This window comes from Parus major, chromosome 11 (assembly GCF_001522545.3).
Source record: "Parus major isolate Abel chromosome 11, Parus_major1.1, whole genome shotgun sequence".
Lineage (NCBI taxonomy): Eukaryota > Metazoa > Chordata > Aves > Passeriformes > Paridae > Parus > Parus major.
In genome coordinates this window covers 1,098,680-1,110,680 of record NC_031780.1, presented here as the reverse complement: position 1 = coordinate 1,110,680, position 12,001 = coordinate 1,098,680, and the positions used below count along the sequence as shown (strand labels likewise).

Below are 12,001 nucleotides of genomic sequence, written 5' to 3'. Positions count from 1 at the left end.
GCACTTGGGGCCACTGTGGTGGCCTCAGCAGTGCTGGGAAGAGGGTGAACTGAACTTAGAGTCTTCGCAACCCAAGTGATTCTGTGATACTTCAAGTGGCACCACAGGAGAAACGGGGTTCTGGCAGGTCCTTGTGGCTGTTTGGATGCCAGGGTCTGGCTGTGCCTGGGCAGGGGGCTGAGGGGTCACTGGGATGTGTTGGTGGCACCAGAGCTGCTCCAGGAGCACTCGGCCAGCCCATTGATGAGTTCTGGGAAGGATGGGATGGGATGAGGTGGGGCACTCGGTGCTGGAGCCCTGGCACAGCTGCGTGGATCTGGGCGGTTCAAAGAGGCAAGGTGTGCCCGGTGAGGTGTCCCGCTGTGTCCCGTGCCTCCTGCCCCACCGAGCCGGGCTGTGCGGGGAGTGGGGAGGAGAGTGGCCTATTTCTGCCAGACAGGCTGGGGATTAGCTCCCGAAGCCCGGGCCCTGCGCTGCCCTCGTGCTTGTTAGCCCTATCTGCATTTTAATCCCTCCAAATTTGAGCTAATTACATCATCTTCCCTAAAGCTGGGTTGACAGCACCGCAGTCAAGCAGCAGTGCTGGCGGGACAGGGGTGGGAGGGGGTCCCGAGCTGGGGGCTCAGCATGTGGGGCTCCGTGTGCAGGGAATGTGGGTCTGGATGCTCCAGCATGTGGGGAGGGCACCCGGAGGGTTTGGGGGACCCCGCCCTGGTGCTTGGGCTGTTGGCTCAGAGTGTGGGGTGCCAGGACCAAGGTGGCCTCGGGTACCCCAGGGGAGCAGCTGGGGAGGGTGGGGGGCTGTGGCTGTGCCAGGGAGTCTCATTTGGGGCGAGAGTTCCTGTCCTGGCACAGCCAGCGGTGTTGGGGACCCTGGGGACCTCAACAGGGTGGGCTCCGCTCCGGAGCCGGCAGCGAAGCAGTTAACGGAGCTTGTCATCCATCTCCCTCTTAGGGCTCCGCTCCCGAGCTGCAGCTTGAGTCAGTTGTGTGGAGGTGGCAGCGGCAGCAGCTCCGGCGGGCACACCGGCACACCGGGCACACCGGCACCCCGAGCAGCCCCTGCCCCGCCGTGCCCCAGCCCTGGCCTCCAGCACCCAGGTGAGGGGGCGATGGGCAGGGTGGGAGCCGCTGTCCCCTCCACCGAGCCGTGGATGATGCCAAGGGGTGCCCGCGATCCCGGGGAGGGGCACGGTGCCCACCGGAGCTGGGGCACCACGTGCCGGGGAGGGCCGGGGCGCTGCATGACTTCCCCAGGAAACTTTGGCCGGGCAGGAGAGGGCACAGGTGGGCTCTGCCCTGCCCCAGCCCGGCACCCTGCAGGTGGAGGGACAAGCCCCGGAGCGGGGCCGGGACTGGCAGAGCCCCTCGCTGACCCGGCAGCATCGCCTGGCTCGGTGTTAGCCTCCGGGGGGAGGATGGACGGCGTCCCCAGCACTGGGGGAATCCATCACCTGGTGGCACAGACACGGAGTTGATGTCCCCACTCCCCTCCGGAGAGCCCTGCCCGGGCTGGGGGTGCCACCCGCAGGGGTTTCCACTCCACAGCCCCACACGGGGCACCCCAGGGTGGGTACCCCACCCCACTTAGGTCCCCTTTCCCCTCGGGACACAACCTGCCCCTGGGCTGGGGCTGGGACAGAGCTGGGCACGGCCCTGCAGGACCGCGGGAACCCCCCCAGCAGTGCCCATGGCGCTGGCCGGGATTTGGGGGCACTCGGGCAGTGCTCCCGCTCACCCCACTGTGCTTTGATGCCTTGCAGGGCCCCGCGGAGCCATCGGGACCAGAACCGGTCACCCCGCCCCGGAGAGGGTCCCGGGGGTCCCTGTCCTGCCACCGGGGCCGTGCCTGGCACCGCGGGGCACCGTGCCCCGGGCATGACGGGCACCTGCCCGGCTCCCTGACGGCGCCCGAGGCAGCGGCCGCCCCCCTCGCCCCCCTCGCCCCCCATGCCCTTCGCACACGGGGCCGCCGGTCCCCCGGCACGCCCGGCCGGCATGGGCACCGTGCCCGAGCCGTGCCCGCAGGCACCGCTGGCCGTGCTCTCCAAGGTGGAGCTGCGGGTCAGCTGTAAACACCTCCTGGACAGAGACACCCTCAACAAGTCGGACCCCTGTGTCCTGCTGCTGATGCAGTCCCAGGGCCAGTGGATGGAGGTAGGAGAGAAGGGGGGCACGGCTGGCACCCACCGGGCAGGGCAGGACCCGGAGCAGGCTGGGCACAGGGTGGTGGATGGAGGGGGCTGCAGGGAGGGGTGCAGGAGATGGTGGGGGGCGAGGTGCAGGGTGCAGAGCAGGGGTCAGGGTGCAGGAGACAGTGGGGAGCAGAGTTCAGGGTACAGGAGACAATGGGGTACAGGGTGCAGAAAGGGGTGCAGGGTTCAGAGCAGGGATGCTGGACGGGGTGCAGGAGGTGATGCATAGCAGGGTGCATAGTGCAAGACAGGTTGCAGAGCTCAGAACGAGGTGCAGGGTTCACACCAGGGTGCAGGAGATTATGAACGAGCTGCTGGGTGCAGAATAGGGTGCAGGGTTCAGAATGGGATGCAGGGTTCAGAGCAGGCTGCAGGGTTCAGAGCAGGGTTCAGAGCAGGCTGCAGGGTTCAGAGCAGGGTACAGGGCAGGGTACAGGGTGCAGAGCAGGGGTGCAGGAGATGATGCAGAGCAGGGTGCACAGTGCAGAGCAGGGTGCAGAAGGAGGCCCGGGGGTGATGCAGGGTGGGCAGGGCACTGTGGGGCACCGGCAGCCTGTGGGGATGGTGCTAACACTGCCTCACATCCAGCCCACTGGGGCTGCAGTGGGGCCAGGGAGTGGGGCGGGGCGTGGTGGCTCCAGAGTGGCTCCACTGCCCCGGGACAGTGACAAGGGACACCTCAGACCCCCAGGGTGGCTCAGGGCTGGAGGGCTGCTGCTGACACTGGCACTGGAGCTGATGCTGGCAGTGGGGCTGGCAGACACCGGGATGGCACTGGGGCTGGCACAGCTCCTTCCATCCCTCCCCACGCTGATCTCTGGGCTGGTACCAGCAGCTCGGCTCTAATCGCGGCCGCTCAGTTGGCGGATTTAGCTCTAAATCCCTCGGCGTGTCATCGACTCTGCTCGAGCCAGCACGGAGCCAGGGGGGGACAAGGGCCCCGTGCCAGCCGCGGTGTGCTGTGCCATGCCAGACACTTGTCCCCGGCTGTGCCACAGTGCCACACTCTGTGTGCTGTGCCATGCTGTGCCACGCCACGCTCCATGCTGTGCTGTGCCAGCTCCAAGAGACAAGAGGGTCCCTCCTGAGCCACCTTTTGGAGTGACTCCTGTCCCAGCCAGCCTGTGTCCCCCAGAGGAGGCAATGCCTGAATCTGGCTCTAAGAGTCGAGATGGCCCTGGACCTGCTGCAGGACCTGCTGGGCTCGAGGCACCCAACAGCCACATCCCCAGGATGAGGGGCTGGCAGTGCCCACACAGGACAGACATGGGTGGCTGCGGCAGGATGGCAGCAACGTGGGCCCAACAGATGATGCTGGACTGGGCAGGCAGGGGCCAGGGGCTGGCAGGGTGCCCTGGCCAGGATGTGTCCCCTTGAGTCAACACTGGAGGGATGGGTGCGGGGGAGGCTCCGGAACTGCTCAGCACCCGCTGCCAGCGCGGCCGGGAGATGCTGAGCGCCCGCTGCCCACTGGGGCCACCAGGGTGGGGCTGGTGACCCCCAGGCGTGGCCACCCCAGGACAGACACAGCAGCTTGTCCTGGCACCAACCCACTGCTCCTGTCCAGCAGAGCTGTGGCAAAGCAGAGTCTCCTTGGATGACCACAAGGAGCCCATGGGAGCAGCGCCCCAGAGCCAGGGCTGGCATGGCTGGAGGCTGTGGGGGGCACATGGGGCTCTTCCAAATGCTGTTCACTCGGGCACAGCTGGGCCTTCCCTGCATTCCCTATCCCTTCATCCTTCATTCTCCCATTCCTCATCCCTGTATCCCTCAGCCTGGCAGGTCCCATCACAACAGCCCCATCCCGCATCCCTGTCTCCCCAATCCCTGTGTGAGCTCTGGCACCCCAAGGCCCTGTGCCAATCCCACGCAGGTGGATCGCAGCGAGGTGATCAAGAGCAACCTGAACCCCGTGTTCGCCAAGATCTTCACGGTCGATTACTACTTTGAGGAGGTGCAGAAGCTGCGGTTCGAGGTGTACGACAGCCACGGCCAGGCCGGCGTGGGCACGCACGATGACGACTTCCTGGGGGGCATGGAGTGCACCGTGGGGCAGGTGAGCCTGGGGACCCCCGCCCGGGGACCCTGTGACGGTGCCCCCTCCCCAACCCCGGGCTCTCGCAGATCGTGGCGCAGAAACGGGTGACGAAGCCGCTGTTCCTCAAGTACGGGAAGTTTGCGGGCAAGTCCACGATCACGGTGAGCACGGTGCTGGGGGTGACAGTGGGGTGGGGGACACTGGGCACGGGCACTGGGGTGGCACCGGGATGGGGTGCACAGGTGACATGGGGCTGGAATCCTGGGATGGCACCAGACAGGACGTGTGATGGACTGGGGTACTGGGACAGCATCAAACTGGGACCTCCGGGTGGCACTGGACTGGATCAGTAGGGTGGCACAGACCCCTGAGGGTGGGCTCAGGGTCCCCGATGGCATCTACTGACCATCCTGAAGGTCCCTGCTGTGCCAGGGAGGCACGTGGGACCCTGTCCCCTCCCAGGGCACCACAGGGAGGTGGTGGGTGGGGGGTAAAGCTGTGCCAGGCACTGAGCACCCCACGGCCGCCTCTCAGATCATCTCGGAGGAGATCTCGGGGAACAACGGCTACGTGGAGCTCGCCTTCCGAGCCAAGAAACTGGATGACAAGGTGAGCCGGGTGCCTGGGGGGGAAACAGGGCAGAGCAGGCGGGGTGGGCAGCGCTCTCTCTCATCCTCCTCCCCCAGGACCTCTTCAGCAAGTCAGATCCCTTCCTGGAGATCTACCGCATCGACGATGACCGCAGCGAGCAGCTGGTGTACCGCACCGAGGTGAGACCACCGCAGCACCGGGCCCTCGGCTGCCCCACGGCCTCCCTGAGGGCTCCCCGGCCCCACTGAGCCCCCCCGTCCTGCAGGTGGTGAAGAACAACCTGAGCCCCATCTGGGAGCCCTTCAAAGTCTCCCTCAACTCGCTCTGCAGCTGTGAGGAGAAGAGGAAGCTGAGGGTGAGGAAGAATGGTGGGGACCCCCATTCCTGGCCTGGGGGCATCTGTACCCCAGCTTCCCCATCTGGGGACCCCACAGCGCTGGGAACGAGGCTGAGGAGCCCCTGGAGCCGGGGCTGAGCCGTGCCTGTCGCAGTGCGTGGTGTGGGACTACGACTCGCGGGGCAAGCACGACTTCATCGGGGAGTTCTTCACCACCTTCGAGGAGATGCAGAAGGCGATGGGGGAGAACAAGGTGGGACATGGGGACACGGGGATGGCCTGGGGGTCACCCTGTGTGCTGCCAGCAGAGCTTGTCCTAGCAGCCACCTTCCAGCTCCTCCTCTGGGTTTGGTGTCGTTTTCTTCTCGCTGCTCTCCTGTTTGGGGAAGGGATGGTGGGTTTGGGGTCTTCTGGGGAATCAGTCATGGATGGATGGGGTGGCTGGAGCCTGGGGGGTGGTTGGGAGTGGGGGAAGGCAGCTGCACCCTGGGGCTGTGGGGTGCAGGGTTATTGGGCCACCGTGTCCCGGGGCCGGGGGTGCCAGGCCAGGCCGTGGCCCGGGCGGGGGCCGCAGGCAGCGCAGGTGCCGGTGCCACAGGTACAGTGGGACTGCATGAACCCCAAGTACAAGATCAAAAAGCGCAACTACAAGAATTCGGGGGTGGTGGTGCTGCTGGACCTGAAGGTGAGCGCCTGTGCCGGGCTGTGCCGAGGCTCCGCGGGCTGGCGTGGGGCAGGGCTGCCTGACACGGCTCCCTCTGGAAGATCCACAGGGTTTACTCCTTCCTGGATTACATCATGGGCGGCTGCCAGATCCATTTCACGGTGAGCAGCGGCCTCCCCTCCCAGCCAGCAGGGACACACCAGTGGCCCCGCTCACCCTGGTGGCCCCCACTGCCCCCCACCAGGTGGCCATCGACTTCACGGCCTCCAACGGGGACCCCCGGAACAGCTGCTCCCTGCACTACATCAACCCCTACCAGCCCAATGAGTACCTCAAGGCGCTGGTGGCTGTGGGTGAGATCTGCCAGGACTATGACAGGTCGGTGGCTCTGGGGGTCCCCAGGGCCACACACATCGGTGACATCCCCCTTGGGGTCAGAGCTGCTGGTGACAGGCACTCAGTGGTGGCACACCCCTTCCCTTGCAGCGATAAGAAATTCTCGGCTCTGGGCTTTGGTGCCAGGATCCCCCCCAAGTACGAGGTGAGGGGTCTCAGGCTGCCAGGGCCCTGTGGCACCCCAGGGATGAGCTCGTCCCTCTGGGTGCCCTCAGCTGTGGCACAGGTGGGGTTTGGCAGATGCTGGGGGCTGTGGTAGGGGGTGCACCGGCTGCCCCTTCCCCTCCCTCCCCTCCCTCCCTCCAGGTCTCCCACGACTTCGCCATCAACTTCAACCCCGACAATGATGAGTGTGAGGGTGAGTCCAGCTCCAGAGGGGTGGGATCCATGGCTGGGATGTCCCTCACCCCTTGTACACCCACAGGAATCCAGGGTGTCGTGGAGTCCTACCAGAGCTGCCTGCCCAAAATCCAGCTCTACGGCCCCACCAACGTGGCTCCCATCATCTCCAAGGTGGCTCGCGTGGCGGCCGACGAGGAGCGGACCAAGGAGGCGTCGGTGGGTGCCGCTGTCCCCACCAGGGCGGGGCTGAGGCCTCGCACACTCGTGACACTCGTGGCTGCTCTGGCAGCGGGGTCAGGCAGCCCCCCGAGCATCCCTGTCCCCCCAGCAATACTTCATCCTGCTGATCCTGACGGACGGCGTGGTGACGGACATGGCGGACACGCGGGAGGCCATCGTCCGCGCCTCCTACCTGCCCATGTCCATCATCATCGTCGGCGTGGGCAACGCCGACTTCACGGACATGCAGATCCTGGACGGGGACGACGGCGTCCTGCGCTCCCCCAAGGGCGAGCCCGTCCTGCGCGACATCGTCCAGTTCGTCCCGTTCCGCGAGTTCAAGAACGTGAGTGGGGCAGCGAGAGCTCCTGCCTTCCATTCCCAGCCCTTCCCTCCCCTCCCGTCCTCTCCCGTGCCTTCCCATCCCCTCCTGTCCCACCCCAGACTTGTCCTGTCCCTTCTTTCCCTCTCCCATCCATCTCCTCCCCTCTCGTCCCCTCCTGTCCCCTCCCCACATCGCAGCTCACCCCGGTGTCCCCGGTGTCCCCAGGCGTCACCCACGGCCCTGGCGAAGTGCGTGCTGGCCGAGGTGCCCAAGCAGGTGGTGGAGTACTACAGCTACAAGGCCTTCCCCCCGCGCTGCCCCCGGCCCCCCAGCCCCGAGCCCATCTTTCCCTAGTGAGGGACCCCCAAGCCCAACCCCAGCCTCGGCTCCCCCAGTGAGAGACCCCCAGTGTCCCCCAGCCCCGGGTTGTCCCAGTGAAGGGCACCCGACCCCAGTCTCAGCGTGCCCCAGTGAGACCCCCCCACTGTCCTGGTGTGGCGTGGGGACAGTCGGGGTCCCCGCCAGGCCCTGCCCTGCCACAGCCCCCCCGGCTGGGACGTGGGGAAAGTCCCAGCTCCCCAGTGCAGGACACCCCCAGCACTGCTCACTCCTGGAGCTCTGTCCCCTGTGGCCCAGACCCACCCCTGCTGTCCCCTCGGTCCCCTCAGTCCCCTCGGTCCCCTCAGTCCCCTCGGTCCCCGCTTCTCTGTCCCTGTGATATTTGGAGGCTGCATGATCCCCACAATAAAGCACCACCCCTGTGCCCATCCTGCTGTCTCTGGGTGCTGACCCCCACCCTCCGGGGATCAGTAGGGTGGGTAAAGAGCGTGGCAGGTCCTGGACGCGGCTGTGTCCCCTCTCGGTGACACCATGCTGCCACACCTGGCGACAAGAGCCGAGGGCAGCCCCAGCCCCCACATTACGGGTGCCCGTGGCCGGCAGCGTGCCGGGAGCGCCGGAGCAGCCGCGGCTTTGATGTGCCAGAGCTCGCCCCGCTGTGCTGCGGCCCCGAATCCAGGGCACGGAGCAGAGAGAGGCGGCAACGGAGCGGGCCCTGCTGCCCAGCACACAGCCACTGCCACGTGCTGTGTGCCATGTGCCGTGTGCCATGTGCCGTGTGCCATGTGCCGTGTGCCATGTGCAGTGTGCCATGTGCTGTATGCCATGTGCCGTGTTCTATGTGCTGTGTGCCCTGTGCCCTGTGCCATGTTCTGTGTGCCCTGTGCTATGTGCCATGCACTGTGTGCCATGTGCTGTGTGCTATGTGCCATGTGCCACATGCCCTGTGCCATGTGCTGTGTGCCATGTGCCATGTTCTGTGTCCCCTGTGCCATGTGCAGTGTGCCATGTGCCATGTTCTGTGTGCCCTGTGCTGTGTGCCATGTGCTGTGTGCTATGTGCCATATGCCCTGTGCCACATGCCCTGTGCCATGTTCTGTGTGCTGTGCCCTGTGCCACATGCCCTGTGCCATGTGCTGTGCCGTGTGCCCTGTGCCATGTTCTGTGTGCTGTGCCATGTGCCACATGCCCTGTGCCATGTGCTGTGCCCTGTGCCATGTGCTGTGCCCTGTGCCATGTTCTGTGTGCTGTGCCCTGTGCCATGTTCTGTGTGCTGTGCCATGTGCCATGTTCTGTGTGCTGTGCCATGTGCCATGTTCGGTGTGCTGTGCCATGTGCCGTGCATCGTGCTGTGCCATGTGCCGGGCACTGTGCCACATGCTGTGTGCTGATGCTGCCAGCACGGTGCCAGCAGATGCTCCTGGCAAGGTGACATCCCCAGGGGCAGGGTGTGCCCAAGGCCACCACAGGGACTGAGACTGGGGCCTGGCACAGCCTCATGGGGTAGGGGCCACCTGAGAGCTGCCATGTGGGTGCCACTGAGCGGGGCTCCAGGAATCTGCCATGTCCTTGGCACAGGTACAGGTGCCAGGCTGTCCCCACCTGGGTGTCACTCACCGGGCCGGCTCTGCTGGCCCTCGGGCACCGCTGGCAGCACAAGGCCCGGGCAGGGCGCAGTACCTGCACCCCCTTCAGCACCTATTTATAGTTCTTGATTCATCTCCCTTCAGGCGGGATCATGGATGTTGCCGTGGAAACCCAAACCTGGCGCCTGCGAGGCTGCAGCAGGGGCCGCTCCTGGTGGGGGCAGGAGCTGCCCTGGCACCCCAGTCCTGGGGACGGATGGGTGCCGCAGGGTGGGTGCAGAGGGACACCACGGGGCTGGGGGTGCCCAGAGACAGCTCGCTGGGCTGTCCCCACCCGCAGGAGGGGCTGGCAGAGGTGGCAGGGTTGACAAGGCTAGCAGAGAGGGCAGGAGGGCAGGACACCAGTGCCACTGTCCCACTGTGCCTCCTCAAGGAGGGTGTCACCACCTCCCCTCTCAGCCAGCCCTAGCCCTAGCCAGGGGTCCTGCTGGTGCCAGGGCCAAGCCCCCACCCTGCTCACCCTGCAGGGCAGGGTAAGGAAGGCAGGTATTTATTGACTGAGCCTCTGTGTGCCGGGGGGCTCGGGGGGCTGCCTGCCGGGACACCCCAGGGTGCTGGGGGTGTGGAGCAAACACCCCAGGTGGGGAGAGGGGAGCATCCAACCAGGGTAGTTGAGGCAGGGGGCACTGGAAGGGGATCTGCTGGGAGGGAAACTCCAGGGGTGGAGGGCCCTGGGCCCTGCCGAAGGAGCCAGCTCCGTGCCAGGAGCTCTGCTGTCTCCCTGCTGTGACCCCAGGCCGTGCAGTCCCCTCCCCCCGGTCACTGCCCCCAGCCGATGATAATAAGGTCCCCGGGGTGTGTCTCCACCCCAATGTGTTCCTGATAACAGCAGCTCTTCCAGCTGCCTGCGCTGCTTCCCGCCTCACACCCTTGGGAACATTTGCCTGCCTGGGAACAGCAATAAATATTTATTTCCACAGGGCGGGATGGGCGGAAAGGGGGGGTCACGGCCCTGGCCGGGGGGAGCGAGGCCACGGGGATGGCCACAATGCATGGCCAGAAAAGCTCCCTGTCCCCAGAGAGGTGGGATGGTGCCACGGCCCCCCACCAGCGCCCCAGCCCCGTGGGACCCCCTGGTGCCGGGGTGACACAGGGGGTGTTTTATGGGGCACCTGAGGGGGTCCCTGCAGGGTCTCCATGCGGTTCTCAGCAGGTGAGGGCTCAGCGTCCCCCCAGAGCCCGGGTCCTTCAGGCCATGGGCCACTGCGAGGGCAGCTCCACGTCCCCCATCTCCTCCTGGTAGCGCCGGTTGAAGAGAGCATTTTGCTCGGGGGAGAAGTGGCTGCGCCAGTCCCCCACCACCCCTGTGGGACAGAGGGGACAGGGAGTGAGGGTCCCTGCAGCCGCGCCCCCTGCGTCCCCCAGCCCAATTCCCCCCCACCTTTGCGCATGAAGCGGCCCTGGCTGTGGTCCATGATCTCGATGGGGATGAGGGAGTAGTTGGCCATGGCGTTGTCCCTCATGGCAGAGAAGCTGCAGTGCTGCTGCAGGGCTGCCAGCGTGGCCGGTGCCAGCGGGCAGCCCAGGAAGCCGCTGAGGCGCTGTGCCGTGCCACGCAGGTCCTGGGCCAGGAGCACGGTCAGCACCGGGCACCAGCGGGGACGGGGACAGGGACGGGGACCCAGCAGGGCTCACCTGGTGCAGCTCCTCGTAGGTGACGTACAGGATGTCCAGGAGGTGCCGCTGGCCCAGCCAGCCCTTGACGTGGTCAAACCAGGAGCCGTAGTGCACTGGGGGGAGGCGGGGGGTAACGGGGGGCCCTGAGGCTGAGTCCCCCCCACAGACTCCCCCGGTCCCTACCTGTGCCCTCGAGGAACTGCTTCAGGAAGGCATCGAAGGAGCTGGGGTCGGGCAGGAACTTGGCCAGGTGGTGGAAGTGGTAGAAGGAGACAGCGACGTCTTTGGGGTTCCTGGCCACGTAGATCACCTGGGGGGACACAGTGTCACCCCCACAGCTGGAGGGATTCCTCTCTGCCCCGCTCAGAAAGCCCCCAGCGTTTCCCCGGCTGTGGAAAGCCCGGTGGGTGTGGGATGTCCCTGCAGGGACCCCCCAGACCGCCGGGGACCCCTCGCACCTTGGCCTTGCTGCGCTGCAGGGCGGGGGCCAGGACGTGGGCGGGCAGGTGGGTGGTGAGGAGCCGGCGGGTCCCGGTGTCCCGCAGAGCCTCCCGGCAGTAGATCTGCTCCAGCCAGGGCGCCCGCTCCCAGTTGGGAATGGTCTTGGCTGGGCGGGCATCTCCAAGGCTGAAGAGCAGCGTCAGAATCTCCTGCATCCAGGTGGTGCCTGCAGAGGGGGATGTCAGGGTGTGGCACCATGGAATGACACCGCAAGGCACGGCTCAGCCTGTCCCGTCCCGTCCCCGCTCCTGCAGCGGCGGCTGGGCTGGCGGGGCCGTGTCCCCCCTCCCCGAGCCCCCAGGGACACCAGCGCAGGGCTGGGGACAGTCCGGCAGCAGGACAGGAGCTCAGGGACAGGAGCTGCCCTGAGTGGCCGCGGGGACCTGGCGCGGGTGTCGCCGAGCCCGGCCACCTCCCAGCCCCGCCGGCAGCTCTGGAAGAGCCGCCCCCGCTCCAGGCCGGGGTCCCAGCCCTGTCCCCGCCGCGTCCCCTCGTTGTCCCCGTGTCCCCCCATCCCCTCACCCGATTTGGGGTAGGTGGCGATGAGCACGTCGGTGGGGCGGAAGGTGAAGGCGGCGGCGAAGCCGAGGGACTCCTGGGTGTGGAGGTGGCCGGGCAGGGCGATGCCCGCAAAGGTCTCGGTCACCTCCATGCGCTCCATGGCCCGGCCGGGCGGGACGCGCCGGGAACCGCTTAAATAGCGCCGAAAGAGGAAGCGGCCCCGGCGGGCGGGGTCCGGAACCCCCCGGCACATTCCTGCCCAGGAGCCGGGAATCCGGCCGCGCTGGGGC

At 66.6% G+C, this 12,001-nt stretch overlaps 2 protein-coding genes across 2 annotated transcripts; one reads left to right on the top strand and one right to left on the bottom strand.

Moving 5' to 3' along the window:
• Nucleotides 1–983: 983 nt before the first annotated feature.
• Nucleotides 984–7,877, top strand: CPNE7 (copine 7). Its single transcript, XM_033517312.1, has 16 exons — nt 984–1,101; nt 1,764–2,157; nt 4,069–4,251; nt 4,320–4,394; nt 4,768–4,842; nt 4,920–5,003; nt 5,090–5,179; nt 5,316–5,414; nt 5,760–5,846; nt 5,927–5,986; nt 6,070–6,203; nt 6,312–6,366; nt 6,528–6,579; nt 6,646–6,779; nt 6,892–7,128; nt 7,333–7,877. Exons 2-16 carry the CDS (start codon nt 1,951–1,953, stop codon nt 7,459–7,461), a joined length of 1,701 nt encoding a protein of 566 aa, XP_033373203.1. The 5' UTR covers nt 984–1,101; nt 1,764–1,950; the 3' UTR covers nt 7,462–7,877.
• A 2,100-nt stretch (nt 7,878–9,977) lies between these two features.
• Nucleotides 9,978–11,979, bottom strand: LOC107209799 (sulfotransferase 2B1). Its single transcript, XM_015639864.2, has 6 exons — nt 11,733–11,979; nt 11,168–11,376; nt 10,893–11,019; nt 10,728–10,822; nt 10,474–10,654; nt 9,978–10,396 (listed from the first exon to the last, which is right to left on the bottom strand). Exons 1-6 carry the CDS (start codon nt 11,962–11,964, stop codon nt 10,281–10,283), a joined length of 960 nt encoding a protein of 319 aa, XP_015495350.2. The 5' UTR covers nt 11,965–11,979; the 3' UTR covers nt 9,978–10,280.
• Nucleotides 11,980–12,001: the final 22 nt, after the last annotated feature.